Source organism: Scophthalmus maximus, chromosome 6 (assembly GCF_022379125.1).
Source record: "Scophthalmus maximus strain ysfricsl-2021 chromosome 6, ASM2237912v1, whole genome shotgun sequence".
NCBI lineage: Eukaryota > Metazoa > Chordata > Actinopteri > Pleuronectiformes > Scophthalmidae > Scophthalmus > Scophthalmus maximus.
Window position 1 is genome coordinate 7,745,222 of NC_061520.1, and position 16,325 is coordinate 7,761,546.

The window sequence follows — 16,325 nt, forward strand, 5'->3', positions numbered from 1 at the left end:
CTAAATCCAAATGGAGTCACATAAAACAAAAAGTCCTATTCCTCTGAATTTGGTGTTTTATTCGGGTCATAGAAGCAATGGCGATAAAAAATAACATAATTTTTGCACAAATTCCCTGTTCATGTCTTCATGCCAGAATTCAAGGAGTATTTTACAGTACAATCAAAATCAGTATCAATATGTGGAAAAAGCTCAAAGGGGTTAATCACGCTCTGAGAGGATTTAAAAAAATTTTCATGGGCAATGTTTCCATCTGACATAATTTCTTGCTATGTGAGATTGAACATAAACAGAAAAAGGAATGAGAAAATAATTGTGGTCAATCGGTGTGTGTGTGGTAACCCGTTGCAGTCTTTGGATGTGGTTGTGCTTTTTCCAGGGTTTTGGATTTCTCATTATATGTTCGGTCCATGAACTAGCATATATGGCCCGATACACGGTGTGAGAGTTGACTGAGTACAGTGGTCTTCCCTGATCAAATTAAAATCTCAAATAAAATATTCTCTCGTATAACAGACCTTTTTTTATTGAAGGGAAATGTTGTGGTGAAGGTTGAATTTGCAGTTTAAGTCTTGATGTGAGATTTATTGCACATGGTGAGGTTTCACTTCAGCCACCCTGCTATACTATTATCTCTTTAGGGTTGTTGTGTTCCAGGGCTTGGGGTTTTAGTAATATCCTATTAAAATAGAATAATGCTATATTGAAATAAATGAATGCTTTATGAGGTTATTAGTTAATTAATAATGACATGAAGTCGCTTATATAATAAACTGTTCACTGCTTCCAGTTGCTCAAATGTGAGTATTTGCTGCTTGTGACTTTTTAAATTCAATTGTATATTCTTCAATAAAACAATTAACAAAATATCCTTTCTGTTTTGGACAAAAGGAATCATGTCAAAATGTATCTGGGGATTTTGGGGACATTATGATGGACATTTTTGCAAGTGTGTAAGCAAAATAGCTCTTTAGTAAAGAAAAAAAAAGACCCTCTTACAAATTGGCACTAACCATAGTTGGCACAAATTATAATATTCATACCCTATAAATTTAAGATAGAATCAGACAGATAAAAAAAAAAAAAGATTCATCTCCTCGCCATCCCCCTGGACAAACCTGATTAAACAACCCTCTGCTGTATTACAAATAATTTCCTTCCAGCTCTTTCTGAGACAACAAGGCCGTTTGAGATTCCTCCGTCCGCGAGCTTCAGCTCGGTTGGCTGGAGGGCTGAGGGTCCGGCTCTGTCGACTATAGTGCCAATGTAAACAAAGCAATTCCGCCCCAATTAGAAACGCTAAATGCATTGGACTCGGTGCACCACCAGGGCTGGTGGGTGCAATTAATGCAGCCTCGGTCTCCACCGGCTGCCTCGGATGGCTGGGATGGTTAAGATGTATACAGTTTCAGTTCAAGGCCAGTCAGAGGAAGTCTGATTGGGCAGGTTGGACTCATCATGGAAGTATAAACATGAGGTTGGATGGGCTCTTGGTGGTTGGAGGTTTTCTTTGGGTCAGCCGTGCCGGGTAGCACCGCAGCAGGCCAGGAAGATACAGCATGTGTGCTAGGAGGGGTCGGTCAGAGAGGGGAGACCTGGGTAAGACGAAGCTCTTCGAGATCAACAGTTAACCTAAAGAAGGTGCGATCACTGAAGTCCGGATGTACACATAAGGGCTCTGGGTTGCATGTCCAATGGACACTGCTAACTCATTTTCCAAGGGACGAATTTATTTGAACACAGATATTTTTGGATTACCTTTGCTGTGCTAAAATACTGTGGACCTATTCCGGCATTATGTGGTTGTACTCATTTGTTTTTTCAATCGATTTAGTTTGAAACTATTCTTGATAGGAGCAAAATAGAACAAGGTGCTACCTTTGACTATGGCTTGAGTCAATTTCCATTTACAGTCAATATCTCATCAGGGAGCCTACAAGCACGAGCGAATACTAAAAACTATAAAACGTGTAAAACAGCTCTGATTCTGAAGTTTTAAAAACAACAACGGCGCATGCAAGACAGGGGACAGTGGTCCATTGTTCTTGTCTCCTTTTTGTCCAGTGGCCATCGTTCATTGAACGTTCCTGAGGTGTTGGTTTGCACTATCAGCTCCTGCGGCCCTCCACTCTCTCTCTGGAAGATAGTTTGCTAACAGAGCTTTCACTCCAATGTCTCTAATGAAAATCCATACTAAACATTTAGGCGTGTGTGAGAAAGGGGGGAAATTCAATAAGACACGTAACACAATTTATAATTTACAGGAAGAACCAATCGAACCAACGGGCAAAAACGGAGGAATGTTTTTATGTTTATATCTGTTCATTTTGCCACATTTCGGTAACCGCAGCAGCGGCTGCCTGCGTGTGGTGAGCACAAAGAGGTGGAAATCTATTTTTTTCCCCCTGCCAAAATTAAGTCCGACGCTCTGTTTTTATCCAGTCTTCTTCTCCACACAGATTATCCGTCATGCTGCCAGAGATGTCTCCAGTGGGGTATTCCCCAAACTAATGGTCGCTCTTGGACAGCGCCATCGATAGTAAACTAATCTGCAGCCTGCAAGGCACAGGAAACAGATCTCATTAGCACTCATTGAACTGTCTTCCAAGGAAACTTTCATCTTTAGACCACTCTGACAACAGGCCTGAGAGCCAGACTAATGTCACTTACTAGTCCTGGGTTTAATGGCTGACTGAAAACATTTCAAAGACGGGCAGGCAGCTGAAGAGGGAAGTAGTGTGGGTGAAGTTTTTTTCTTTTCTTCATATTTACATGCTACAACTGCGTACAATAAGGTTGTGTAGTTGTAAAGTAATATTTCATTGGTGAATATGTTCATATACTATTGGTGATACTCCCTACAAAATTTCTAAATGTTTGCTTATGCTCATAGGATAATTATGGTATGATATAAGTGTACCATAACAAAACATTATTTTTCTCCCCTCCATTTTTGTCCTATCACTTTAACAAAATCCTCTTCCTATCATGCATTTTTTTTGGTCACTTATAAAAATATATCTTTGTGTTGGTCTGTGTGAAATCAGTGAAAAACCAAAAAATATAGGACATTGACCAAAAAAATCTGGTTTGTAGATTCTCAAAAAGTAGTCTATTATGCCCGTGATTCCACAGCTGTCTGTTAAAATTATTTTATTTCTTCATTCATTATTTTTATTGTGTTTATGTTAATTGTTATATTTCCACTAGTTTCCCACTTCTCTTTGAGCTCCCTATCCGGGCTGCTTGCTGAACAAAAGCTGGTAAAACAGATATTTAGAGTGATGCCTCCACTATGTGGCTGAAACTACAAACGACACCTGAATTTCTTTTGTTGTTGTGTTTGTGCTCATTCGGCCACTAGGGGGCGATAAAAGATTCTGCGCATATCCCGCGAGGTTTGCCGACATCTCGTTGTTTGTTTACAGCCGGAGGACTTCCTGTCTGTGTGTGTGGCTTTGTAAGTTTGTTACACAGGAAGCTAACTGGGTAAATTAAACTTCTTAAGTCGGCTGTCAAGATGGGATGTGATGGTGGCACGATTCCTAAAAGACACGAGTTGGTTAAAGGGCCCAAAAAAGTCGAGAAGGTGAGTTATGACTGTTTTTTTTCTCTCTACCTTTTCCAGTTTCATCACCCTCTCGCGACGTTATGCTAACGTCTTAGCCACCTAGCATGCGAACAGCATAATGTTGTAGCTGTTTTCATTTATGTTGGAAATTATTAAGAAGTGGACGAAGTAATTGATATCTGGCACATTGGGTGGTCATACAGATGTTATCAACCGATGAACAGATCGACTGTATTCTAGCGACGACACGTGCGCGTACAAGTTTCGTTAGCTAGCAGGCTAATAGTTAAAGGCTGCATAGCATTCGTCAACGTCTAAAAATACATTTATTTATTCATTTTTCGACTTTGACGTCGCTTCCCTATCGTGGATCTGTTTCACAAAATGGCAGAAATATTAGTGTAGGGAGGTAAATATACATAGTCGCTATACTAAAGTAATGACCGGTATTTACATGTAGCATGGCAACATGGCTCGTGAGGGGCGGAAAGGAGAACGTTTGACTTTGCATTCTTCATCGTGGAACCTGTCTTTTTTTTTTTTTGTGGCGTACGAATTGTGCGTTTAGGTCGATAAGAATGCAGAGCTGGCCGCCAGGTGGAAGTACTGCGCCTTGAGCCAGGAAAGACTCAGACGCCCCATCGTTTCCTGTGACCTGGGGAGGTGAGAAGAAGACCTTCGTTGTCCACCGTCAGTCCGACAAAGGAAAATCACCCGCCTTGTTACAACTGTAGAGACGATAATGTGACACTGAATGAGGATGTGGTGGCATCAGTGCGCCCAACACTGCTCATCTGAATGTAACTCGAGTGTTTACCTGCTTCGATAGCACACAGTTTACTTGACGTGCGAACGATGTTGTGTTTCAGGCTCTACAACAAAGGTGCCGTCATTGAATATCTTCTGGATAAGTCCGCTGAGAGACCCAATACAGAGGCCGTGGTCCACATCCGTGGGACAAAGGTATGGCGAAGTCACTGAAATCTTGTACAAAGTTGACTATATCTAAATATTGAAAGTACTTGTGCGTGAGGGTTCATACCTATTTGCATTTCTCTTTGATTTCAATCAGATTCTTTTTGCTGCTGTTCATCGCTCTGTTTGTTTTTCTTTTCTTAGGATATCAAGGAGCTGCACTTGACCGATAATCCCGAGTGGGAGGGAGAAAGAAGAAACGCTAAAGGAGACCGTTACGAGGACATCCTCAAAGGCATGTTCATTTGCCCTGTTGTCGGGTTGGAGATGAACGGCAAGCACAGGTAAACGACAACAAACAAGTAGAAGGGCTGCGACTTGAGAATGATCAAAATACTATGGCACAACTGAAGGAAGGGTCTCGGTTCATTGTTTAGGTCAACACATCGTGCAGCTGTCATACTGTTGTTTAACACTCATCGGGTGAGATTTAGTTTGTAGACCCCTTCGATTCTTGGCTACCTGGCTGTCAAAAACATTATGACCTTAAATTCAGGTCATCTATATCGGCTTGTTCTCTATAGACATATATATCTCACATGAACTGTGTCTTAATTCCTTTGCCGGTTTGACATTCGTTCTTAAGTATAAGTAAGCTATGTTTTGCGTCAACATTGAAAGGCACTAATCGGTTTTCATCACCAGTAGCCATTCTCTCATCCATTGGTTTAGATTTAACCGAGTTATGAATGCACTACGTAGAAAACACTAAAGAGCTAAGTTTTAATGTTTTGTTCACTGGTAACATTCATATTCATATTTTCTGTTTTATATTCCATGATTTTTTGTGTTGCTTTTTTCAGGTTTTGTTACCTACAAACCTGTGGCTGTGTCTTTTCTGACCGGGCCCTGAAGGAGGTCAAGACAGAAATCTGCCACAAGGTGAGCATTACAGCATTACTTCATCCTGTCTTTCCCAATTCAATTCAATTTTATTTGTATAGCGCCATATCACAACATACATTGTCTCAAGGCACTTTACATAGTGAGGTCAATATTACGATATTACAGGGAAAACCCAACATTCCCACAATGAGCAAAGCACTTGGCGACGGTGGAGAGAAAAAAACTCCCTTTTAACAGGAAGAAATCTTTGACAGTACTGGACTCAGTTGTGGGCGATCATCTGTCTCGACCGGTTGGGGTGAGGAGAGAAATGGGGAGGAGAGGAGAGGTGGGCAGAAAGAGGATGAGAGGAGAGACAGTAGGAGAGAAGAGAGAGAGAGGACAGTTGTACAACTGTACAACCTCCGCTTTAGTCTCTACCAGACTGATACTTATAATTACAAAAAAGAGGAGAGGAGCCAGAGGAGAGGAGTCTGGTGGCTGAAGGCTCTGCCTCCCATTCTACTTTTACAGACTCTGGGAACCACAAGTAGTCCTCAGTTTTACAGAGCGAAGTGATCTACTGGGATAATATGAAACGATGAGCTCTGTAAAATATGATGGAGCTTGATTATTAAGGGCTTTGTAGGTTAGAGCAGGATTTTGAATTATATTCTGAATTTTACAGGAAGCCATTGCAGAGATTCTAACACTGGAGAAATATGATCTCTTTTTCTAGTTCCTGTCAGAACTCGTGCTACAGCATTTTGGATTAACTGGAGGCTTTTCACAGACTTAATGGGGCATCTTAGCAGTAATGAATTACAGTAGTCCAGTCTAGAAGTGACAAATGCTTGGACTAGTTTTTCAGCATCCTTTTGAGATAGGAATGTTTCTAATGTTCTTGATATTGCGCAGGTGAAATAAGGCTGTCCTAGAGACTTGTTTTATGTGTGAGTCAAAGGACATGTCCTGGTCAAATATAAGCTGGAGGCCAAGGTTATACCATCCAGGGTAACTATATGATCAGATAATGTTTCTCTGAAGTGTTTAGTGCTGAGTAAAATTACCCCAGTTTTTTCTGAATTTAGAAGTAAAAAATTATAAGTCATATAATAAGCCTCCCGGCTGGTAGGGAGCTGCTGGGGGAGCTGGAGAAGCTACACTGGAGCGGCTCGCACCGACTAGCGGGGACTGGCTAACAGTATCAACTAACGACTTCACTCCATGGTGCAAAGCCGAGCTTCTAAAAGACTGTGCCTCGCCTCCATCCTAGCAAACAAACTACACCTACTACAAATATCATTATCGCTAAAGGAAGCAGAGGGAGTGAGCGAGTTGCTAAAAGAGGGAGAGAGTTGTGAGTGGTTAGACTAAACAAGGGTGAGTGGAGCGGATAGTTGTCCCAATAGTTAGAGGAAACCGCAGTGTTAAAGAGAGACGAGGAGGAGCGGTGGATAAACAGTTCACAGAAGCGACAAACAATACGTTACCGCGAGAGTACCCCAAACATGCCTTATCTTGAGAAACATGACTTGACTCCCAGTCACTGTCACTCCCGTTTAACGTATATCTTCTATGTTTATTTAACCTATACTAACTTTGTCGGCAGTGTAAATATCAGGAAAACCGACATGACAGCATTTAATTATTCCTCAAAATGCCCATTTTACTTAGGGTAACACTATCATGATGTAATCCGAGATCTAACTTCCTCAGTCACTCTGAAATAAGTTGCACACAATGAAGTGAAAATTAGGGAAAGAAACTTATTCTTGTCATCGTCTTTATTACTTTTTTTTTATTTACACCTGCACCTTCAGAATTCATTAAAAAAAGAATAACAGACGAGAGTTTTATCAACAACTGTGTTTATCAAACTGGGAACATACTGAACAATATAAAATCAAACAACAATAAATATTTTTATGTACATACAGCAGTTTATTCAATACTTTGTGTAGCCTAGTTGTCCCAAATGGTTTCTGTTACATACTTGTACGATTCTTAATGCGAGGCGTTGTACTTTTGCTGTAACTACATTGCTTTGCTGCAAATATATTTCCATTGCCAGGCATACACATTTTTAAATATCAAAACAATTTAAATTTGACAAACTTATCCACGAACAGTAGTAATGCCACAGACTCTGGAAGTGTACAGGGCTCTTTGACATTCACGGCCTGAACAAGACCAAATAATCTGAACTGCGTGTACAGTAACCCGCCTTTTTGTTTAGGATACCAACATCAACTTAATTCTCCAGCACTGCTGTTGAAGTGACTGCTCCGTGTAGCTAGAAACCACGATGGGTCTATGGGAACAGTTGACTTGCTCAGGACCTTGTTTCTGTGCCACTGCTCCAGACAGTCCAGTGCCTCGGGGAAGGTGTTCCTCTCAAACTTATTGGCAAACATGCTGTTCCTCGTAATGATCCAGGGCAGGTCTTCTATTCCATAGATACAGATGTCTCTTACGTAATGCCCTGGAAAATGACATCAATATTTTGTATTCATGGGGGTTGTCCCAGACTTTTGGATTCTACCGTACATGTGTAAAAAAACTTGTACCAGTGAAAGGTCATATGAAACACAGACTAAACCTAGAAGAGAGTACATCATATCAGATGAATCCCCCCTATCAGATTTTTTTGTTGATGACTAAATCTTGAGTTGCCCGAGCCAGTAAATTGTCCTGTAATCCTGTTTGGAGCCAAACAAATCTAAGACAAAGTGAAGGACACTTTTTTTTTATTTCATAGGGCACACATAGAGTATGATGTAGGCTAGTCTAATGAATATAATGTTAATAGTTAGTCAGTTAGAACTACTTGAGATTAACCACAAAAATCTACTTGCTTAGTAGCAATAAATTGTTTGTAAATTATGTGACAGAATCTTATATGGCATTTTCATAGTATCAAAGATGAAGCTCGACCACAGTTGAGCCTTGCGGTACAGTTATAAATCAATAAAATAGCACTTCCATTAATATATATATGCTCTCCGGTACTGTACCTTTGCAGCCATTGTGTGTCCTTCCCTCTTGATCCCTCCACTTGATTGCCCGGATGTCTCCTGTCCAATCTCCATTTATGTGGCTACCTGGGGCTTCTTTAAAGACATAACCAGATAAAACAAATCATGAGTATACAACCCTAATTTAATTCTAAGGGGTTTGCTTAGCCATGTTTGGGACTGACATGTGCATGGCTTGGGAGATTGTATCAGAGGCTTCTCCCAGAATCACTTGGGAAACAGGATGCAGTGTTTCCGAGAGCCTATGCCCAGATTGATAAAATCAATTGGTTTCACTTTGGGTCAATCTTCCTCAAATGCCGTATTCCCTCTTTTCATACCAATTACCTTTGACCACATACCTGGCTCGTCGTGTGCTACATTAACTGAGTGCGGACTAGAGACTTTTCTGTTTGCAACTACATGGTCCACTGATTACCAGGAAGTTAATTGTAATGGACAACTGTTAAATTGTAGCTACAGAATATTACTTCTCTGCATGCACATCAGCCACATGTCGAGCCACCCTCGCAATTAAATTCTCAAACTGTTGGAGACACTGCGACCATGTTAATTCTCTTTGTGGGAACCGAAGTTGTTAACCAGATGCGCGAGGTATGTCTGTACCGACATAAGAATGAGGTTGTAGATATTGTCGATAGCGAACAATCGACGTAACATGCATTTTCTAGGATTTTATACCAATTTTAATGCTGCGTTAAACTCCAATCGGGGTAGGGTCAGGGTTTTGGTTCATTTTCATTGCAGACTAAAGTGTTGATCAAGAGGATGATTACTGATTACTATAGCCATGATACAAAATGCTCACACCGCTTCATCTCACTAGATGAGCATATGCCAAACCAGTCACTTAGTCCTCTTCCTTGAGGCCTCTTCTCTTGTCAAATAGAAACTTCATGTTTGAAGCTTCCCATACAATTTTCCCAATAAGAATACCACCCTATAAAAATCACAATAGATGAGACAAAAGGAAAACAGTTCCCGACACGGGACAACACAGTGGTGTTACAGACCAGGGCTGAGGTCTGTCTGGCTGAGAACTGTGCTTGTCAGCAAAAGTGATATGTACTGAGTGTTTGAGTGAGTGTTGAGTGGATTATTATTTTCATCAATTTGTTGTATTTTCTGTTGACTGCTTTGCTCCTCTGGGACGGTAAGGTTTTAGTCTGACTCGTGCCATGGAGGTACAGTCAATGAGCCACGCTTAACAATTGTTAACAGTCAAATATGCTGTTTGACCTTGCTGTACTCATTGTGTTACTGTATCTCACGCCTCCATCTGTTTAAATATCATAATCTCACTAGTTAATAATTAATAGCTCTACACTAGGATTTGTGCTGCAGAATGTACAACATTTGTTAACAGTCAAATATGCAGTTTGACCTTGTCGTACTCATTGTGTTACTGTATCTCTCGCCTCCAACTGTTTAAATATCATGATCTCACTAGTTAATAATCAATAGCTCTACACTAGGATTTGTGATGCAGAATTTAGGGGAAAAAACGTCATGTTAGCCGTATAGATCATATCTGTTATACCCCTTCAAAACGGACAGTTTACCTTTGATGTGGTTGAGTGTCACCCAGTAGTGCTCGTCTGGACTGAACGTGTCTTTGGACCACTCCAGGAGGTCGCGAGCTATTGGGCTTTTCAGAACAAAGTCCACAAAGGCCCTTGTGAGTGCATAGTAGGCTGTTCCAAAGTAAACTTGCAGATTGTGCGGTGGAGGACTTTTCTTCAGGCCAAAACCATTTAGAACTACGTGTGAGCCTATGATCTCCCTGTGCTGGAGCTCTGTCCTGTGCCTCATGTACACTGGCTGCTTGTCACCAGGCGTCATGTTCCTGTCCCGCCACTCTTTGCTCTGCATGTACTGCACCAGTTCCAGGTTGCTCTTGACGGGGAAGTCCTGTCCACACAGGTTCACCACCTTCTTCCAGCCTATCTTGGACTTTTCGAGATCCTTTAGGCAGTTCAAATCTGCTTGCAGACGGGAGAACCCAGCGTAGGTCACGGTCTCGCTGTGGCTGGAGAGGAAGGTGTTCTGAAAGCAGCTGACCAGCTTCCGTATGGCTGCCTGGTACTCCCATGGAGCCTTAGCGTCCACGTGAATACAGTAGACATTTTGTGGCGTGTAAATGGCGCGCAACAAACGCACAAAAAGCTCCAGCTCTTTGTGAACAGTTATAATGAACGCTAAAGGGTAGTCTTCCTCCTCGCGGCTCAGAGGTCTAGTGATGAAGTGTAGATCTCTGGTCAAATTGGAACACTGTAGGTGACTATTCAAAATATAGCTTTCCACCTGCAGACAGAAAAAAATAAATATTAACAGTGCAACTTTTATTAAAACGTACTAACTTTTTTATTTGTCGGCATACTTGCAAACATTACTTGCAAACATTATCATCAAATGGTTTTGTCAGAATTTTTAGGATTTATTATTGCAATTTCTTATTTTTCACATTTGTGTTCAGTGTGTTGCTACTGAAGAATCTTGTGTATGTGATTCCCAGGCTTCACACAGAATGAACAAATATATGACTGGTAATATCTGTGAATGAAATTATGATCCAGAACTTACCTGGCAGTCTCGGGGGTACCATTCTACTCCCATCTCAGCGTCGGGCAGGAAAGCTTTACATTCAGTGGAAAGGGGCCTGCAACTGGAAGACTCTAAGGGCATGGGTGCTGTTATTACACTGGTCCTCAAATAAATGACTGAACAGATGATAATACTAATCCCCAGGCACAACAGGAAGCTGCATTTTGTCCCTTCAAGCTGGCACATACTAGCCCCACTTCGCCTTATCCAGACACCAGCAGCACCACCACCACCACCACAGATACAACTCCTGCAACAAACACAATCCAGATTGGTTATTTTCAGAGGGGCCAAGGACCCCACAGGGATATTAAATAGGGTTAAATATGTAGGTTAACATGAATTAATGAAGCCAGTTTTTAGGTCAGAAAATCTGGTTCAGTGTGCCATATTTGATCTATTAATTGTTTTCTGAGATGTGACACATAACTGGTAGTTTTGTTTTAAAAACCTTAACATGACCTGAAACAAGTGATTATTAGCCAGTTGATCAATAGAGCTGTATTATAATTTTGACAATCCATTAAGTCAGTTATCAAGTAAAAGTAACACACAGTTGCTGCTTATATCCTGTTTTCTTTTGTTTCATGAAAGGAGTTCATACATTTTACAAAAACAAACTGAAAATATCTGAAGTGTTTGTTTTGGTGGGATTTGATCAGGTCTTGGCAATAATCATTCCACGTTTCTAACATTCATTTTGGGACCATCCCTATCTGTTGTGTTCATGTCTTACTACTTTAAATATCTAAAGGTTGCATCAAAATGCAACACATGCAGTTAAGAGAATGTAAAGACAAACATGCCAAAGATGGGGAAAGGTAAGTCTGTTACCTTTCAGGTAGTTCAGTCTGTAGTCATCCGTCTGTAGATGTTGGCGTCTGTTCCGAACATGTTGTTACCAAAGCTGCTGTTCCAAATGTTGTTACCATCCTTCCAGAGTCCGGCAGAGAACACGAGTCATTTCCAGTGGCACCACCATCATCATCAGCAACAACATGAGCAATATCCGCTGCAGCAGTTTCTGTTGTACGTTTGAGCTAAACGTGGTTGTCAGGACTGTTGTCGTCGTCGTCGTCGTCGTTGTTGTTGTTGTTGTTGTTGTTGTTGTTGTTGTTGTTTGTGGCAGTGAGAGAACCAAGAGGCTGCACGCTCTGAGCTCGAGACAGGATGGTGTCTATGAGATTTTCTTTTTTCTACCTGTGGTTCTTCTAGTCGTTGCTGATTAAGTCACTTTCCCCCACATCCCCATGAGATCATGGTGTTGCCTGCCTGGTTACCAACACAAATGCACACACCTGACACACAGGAGCAGTCATAACGTACACACTCTCCCCCTCTCTTTCTCTCCCTCCCTAAGATTTTTTTCCACTCTCCTCCCCCATAGTTTCCTACTCACTGCTAGGTTGTGTCTTCATTTTCTTGTCTTCTTGCTTCACATTATTTGTCCTCGGTTCCCCTTTACTTCAGGCTCCGCTCTTCTTTTTTTTTTTACTCTCAAATGTGTTGAATTCCAGTTCGTCTGAGGTGCACATTTCCAATTATCCACCGTGTCCTTCCACAGATGAACCGCTTTCTCTGTCTTGTTCGCTGAAGAAATGCTCGTTCGCTGACTCGTTCGCTGACTCGTTCGCTGACTTGATGATAAGGTGCTCGGCTGCCTGTGTCACTGGTGCAGTAGCGACAGCAGAGTGAGTGACTTCAGAGCAGCGGTCACAGAATTTATTTGCTGCTTGGTCAGCTTCTGAGATTATCCCTCTTGTGTTGAACAGAGCACATGGCTGGAGTTCACACCCACTGAGCCTGCATTATGGCCACACAATGGATCCCCCGCTGATAACTCAGGGGTGTAATATTCGTCCTCGTACATGGCCGTGTTTCCCTTTTTACGAAGCGGCTTGACAAATAGTCAAAATTATGAATTGGAGATTTTTTTGCCATCCTTTTTTAGAGACTGGGGCTTGTCCCTTTGTTCTGTTTCTGTAGAAGCATAGTAATAATAAAACACAGGGCTTCATCAGTTGCATTGAGTTGGGGAAATCCAACTCCACTAGATCCAAAGCAGGAGGATTTCAAGATATTTTTATAATAGATTCAAAAGAGAACAAATATACAAATAGGCCTATATCACTTATCTATTGCTGATACATTGCAGTGTGACTGTGAGGTGCAACAAACATAAGACTCATTGACTTGACACGTTTAGCCAATAAAGGTTTCTAGGTTATCACAGTCTGATTGTCTCTCCATCTGGGTTAAAGAGCATGATTACAAAATCCACAATGTGGGACAATGTCTTTCTGACTGACTGAATTTACCTGTTTCCATTGGATCTCTGATTTGACTGTGTTTTGTTTTTCCTGGTAAGCCATACGTGGCCTGTATGCAAATAAAGATAAATATGGCTGCGATTGTGACAGGGATTTGATTTAGATGTAGTCGATGACCGTGTTCACAGACCCGCCAACCTGCACGCATTTTTCGTAACCAATTACGCATTTTGACACCAAAGTATGCCGGTACCATTTGTCATTGTAAATGAGGCATTAAAGCTGGTGATGCCTGTGAATTATTTTTTTTCAAAATATTTCATTTCATTGGCTACATGACAAACAAATGAGGTTAAGATTATTGTTTGACCCCGCTGTTTGAAATTAAAATAACATAATATTTTTCCAGTGTCATTGACAATCATAATTCAACATCCATATGCAGTAACATGCAGTTAACTGGCGTGTCTGTTTTGTTGTGCCGTAGTGTGGGGACCCATTTAAAGGGGAGGACCTCATTGTGCTCAATGGCACCAAGGAGGAGGTGGAGAAGCTGCGGGAGAAGATGGAAGAGAGGCGAGCCAGACCCAAACCCAAAACAAAGGTGAGTTTTAATGTTAACTGAATTACAGCTAATCTAAAATGATTAAATAATCTGTGGGTTGGGTGAGTTGCCGAAGTAAACTATAGAATATTGGATTGATTCCTCATGCGTGATTTGCATGTTAGCTTTTAAATAATATTTGTCTTTACGAGAACTAAATCTGTATTTATTTAAATTTTTTTCAACTGATGCATCCAGGGAAATTCTTGCCTTGGAATAATTGTCAAATTAAACTTTACTTCCCTTCATGTTTTTTTTTTTAGAAATCAAAGAAGAGCAAAGAAGCTGAAACCGAAACCGTGTCTGCACCATCAGGTACGTATAAAGTCTGGTCGAGGCATCGTATGAGTTGCTCAGACCAACCAATTTGCATAAACAAAAACTGAGCTGCTGACAAAACACAGCAGCCTTTCCGTCATTTGGATGATCTTTCGGACGTGCTGTTGGGTTTGGTAGTGTTTTTCAAACCTTTAGCCTACATGAAATAATGACCCTCCGTTAATATTGAGGATATGATTATATGAGTAATATGTAGTAAGCAGCCTGTGATGTGTTTAGTTAGTAGGTGTTAGAAGATAGAGTAGTAGAAAAGAGTAGAAATATAAATAAAAGTTACACTTATTAGTATTTCATTTGCTATTTGCTCTATTAAATAGCTCTTATGCTCAATTCAATTGAAGGTTAATTATTATTAAAAGTGTATTTTTTGTTATGTGGGTAGAAACGTCTGTTTCCACAAAGCACTGATGACACGAGTGTAAAGCAGATTTACTGTCATTCCATGACCGATGAGTCGTTTTACAAAAGTTACTTTGGTTTTGATTTCCTGTCAGCAGTGATGTGTCATCATGGATTTTTTTTATCTGAATTGGTCCAAATGACTTTACAAATGTTCCACTGTGAATGTGTTATTAGCCTTATCCCCGTTTTATTTCAATTTTAGGCCCTCATCAATAACCAAAGAAGTGCCAGATAATAAATAAATGTAACCATTTAGTTCAAATACAGTGGATATAAAAGTTAAAATGGATTTTTTGTGTGATTTAAAACATGTATCGAATATTAATTCCAGAACTTTTCCTATAACCTATCAAATTTGGATGGAAAAACAAACTCAAACCATTCAGGAGAAAGAAAGAAACAATTACTTTGTTGAAGCACCTTTTGATTTTATTACAGCACTATATCAGCACATTTCAACCTTGCCTTGTTTTTCTTTGTTCTTATCTTAATTCTGTTGTGTGTTTTTTAGATGTGGCCGGACCCTCCGGATCGTCCTCCAGCTCCTCGGAAGACACAAAGTCTGCGACGGCCTCCGCCAGCAAGAGGTCCGTCCAGGAAATGGAGGAGAAGTCGGAGGTCTTCAAGTCACTGTTCACGAGCCACAGCTCCGCCAAGCGCACGAAGGAGCAGACGTCCAACTGGGTTACCCACACCCCGTATCACTTCTAGTGCAAGGGTGCGGCGGTTTTTAGATTGTGACCCATTGAAAGACAGATTACCACACACACAGACACACGGGCACATACACACACAATCACACATTTACCCACATGACCTTTAATAATGTCACCGAGATTCCCTGCTCGTCTCTTCAGTCCCCAGTAGCTCAGTGTTTACATGTTGTGAACATTTTGTTAATGACTCCCCAAGCTGTTCCGTGTCTTTGTTTTGAAACCTAAATCCTCCCCCACGTATTAACCCTCCCTCCCTGCATCAATGTGCTCTCGGTCACAGGTGCTTGGAGAATTGATGCCAGGGAGACATCACTGTCACTCTGCTGCCACATAGTGGACAGCCTGGTCGCACCGTGCAGACTATATTTATCAAGGTTAGCAGGAGGAATCTCAGATAATTTTGGTTTTATTGGTCTTTGGACTTTGTATTTCTTTGAAAGTTTTGTTAGGAAGTGGATCACAATATGAAAAACATCTTATTTATTGAAGCCTTCAATGCGCATGAATCAACATAAACTAAAGACAAACGCAGCGTTAACAGGGCGATAGGAAACTGGCTCTTAACTCGGTTCTCGTCCTCACTTTGAACATCACAAGCTTAAATATTTTTCAAATTATTTTTTCTTACAGCTGACTATTTGTCAGTTTGTGACCATCTACGTGTAGGGAAGTTGAATTCTAATGTTTTCTACACAATCTTCAGACAGCTGAAGTCTGGCATTTGTTTCTCTTTGCTTTATTTCACATATTATGATCAAATGTCAAAATAAATTTCTATTCAATCACATTAGGCTGGATTTTTTCTTTTTTTAAATAATAATTTTCTCAGTCTGTGTTTTTATATTGTGCCGTCTAGATCATAAGTACAATGCAGAAAGAGTTGCCTTTATTTTTGTGTTAAGCCTGTAACATAAAATCTGGTTACTCACTGCGAGGAAGAGCAGTAGTTCCCTGTGATGACGGCAGCAACTCCCTGTTGTC

The 16,325-nt window shown here is 40.8% G+C and overlaps 2 protein-coding genes across 3 annotated transcripts; one reads left to right on the forward strand and one right to left on the reverse strand.

Moving 5' to 3' along the window:
• The first annotated feature begins 3,410 nt into the window (after positions 1-3,410).
• rtf2 (replication termination factor 2) lies at positions 3,411-16,131 on the forward strand. The gene is made up of 8 exons (XM_035632061.2): positions 3,411-3,589; positions 4,140-4,234; positions 4,441-4,534; positions 4,691-4,830; positions 5,350-5,428; positions 13,771-13,887; positions 14,151-14,202; positions 15,140-16,131. The coding sequence occupies exons 1-8, from the start codon at positions 3,521-3,523 to the stop codon at positions 15,337-15,339; spliced, it is 846 nt and encodes a 281-aa protein (XP_035487954.2). The 5' UTR covers positions 3,411-3,520; the 3' UTR covers positions 15,340-16,131.
• On the reverse strand, positions 7,549-12,833 carry gcnt7 (glucosaminyl (N-acetyl) transferase family member 7). Of its 2 annotated transcripts, XM_035632058.2 has the most exons (5): positions 11,848-12,833; positions 10,993-11,263; positions 9,972-10,713; positions 8,389-8,484; positions 7,549-7,856 (listed from the first exon to the last, which is right to left on the reverse strand). In XM_035632058.2, exons 2-5 carry the CDS (start codon positions 11,197-11,199, stop codon positions 7,621-7,623), a joined length of 1,281 nt encoding a protein of 426 aa, XP_035487951.2. In that variant the 5' UTR covers positions 11,200-11,263; positions 11,848-12,833; the 3' UTR covers positions 7,549-7,620. The 2 variants fall into 2 exon arrangements, with proteins under 2 accessions (XP_035487951.2, XP_035487953.2); XM_035632060.2 differs by lacking the exon at positions 11,848-12,833 and having other exon boundaries at positions 10,993-11,809.
• Positions 16,132-16,325: the final 194 nt, after the last annotated feature.

What these genes read in the sequence shown, in the direction of transcription:
- rtf2 (XM_035632061.2), top strand. Translation starts at nt 3,521, where the DNA reads ATGGGATGTGATGGTGGCACGATTCCTAAAAGACACGAGTTGGTTAAA. An exon ending in AGACAGAAATCTGCCACAAG is followed by an intron (nt 5,429 to 13,770) that starts GTGAGCATTACA and finishes GTTGTGCCGTAG; the next exon opens with TGTGGGGACCCATTTAAAGG. An exon ending in AACCGTGTCTGCACCATCAG is followed by an intron (nt 14,203 to 15,139) that starts GTACGTATAAAG and finishes TGTGTTTTTTAG; the next exon opens with ATGTGGCCGGACCCTCCGGA.
- gcnt7 (XM_035632058.2), bottom strand. Translation starts at nt 11,199, where the DNA reads ATGTGCCAGCTTGAAGGGACAAAATGCAGCTTCCTGTTGTGCCTGGGG. An exon ending in GGTACCCCCGAGACTGCCAG is followed by an intron (nt 10,714 to 10,992) that starts GTAAGTTCTGGA and finishes TTCTGTCTGCAG; the next exon opens with GTGGAAAGCTATATTTTGAA. An exon ending in GACACACAATGGCTGCAAAG is followed by an intron (nt 7,857 to 8,388) that starts GTACAGTACCGG and finishes GTCATTTTCCAG; the next exon opens with GGCATTACGTAAGAGACATC.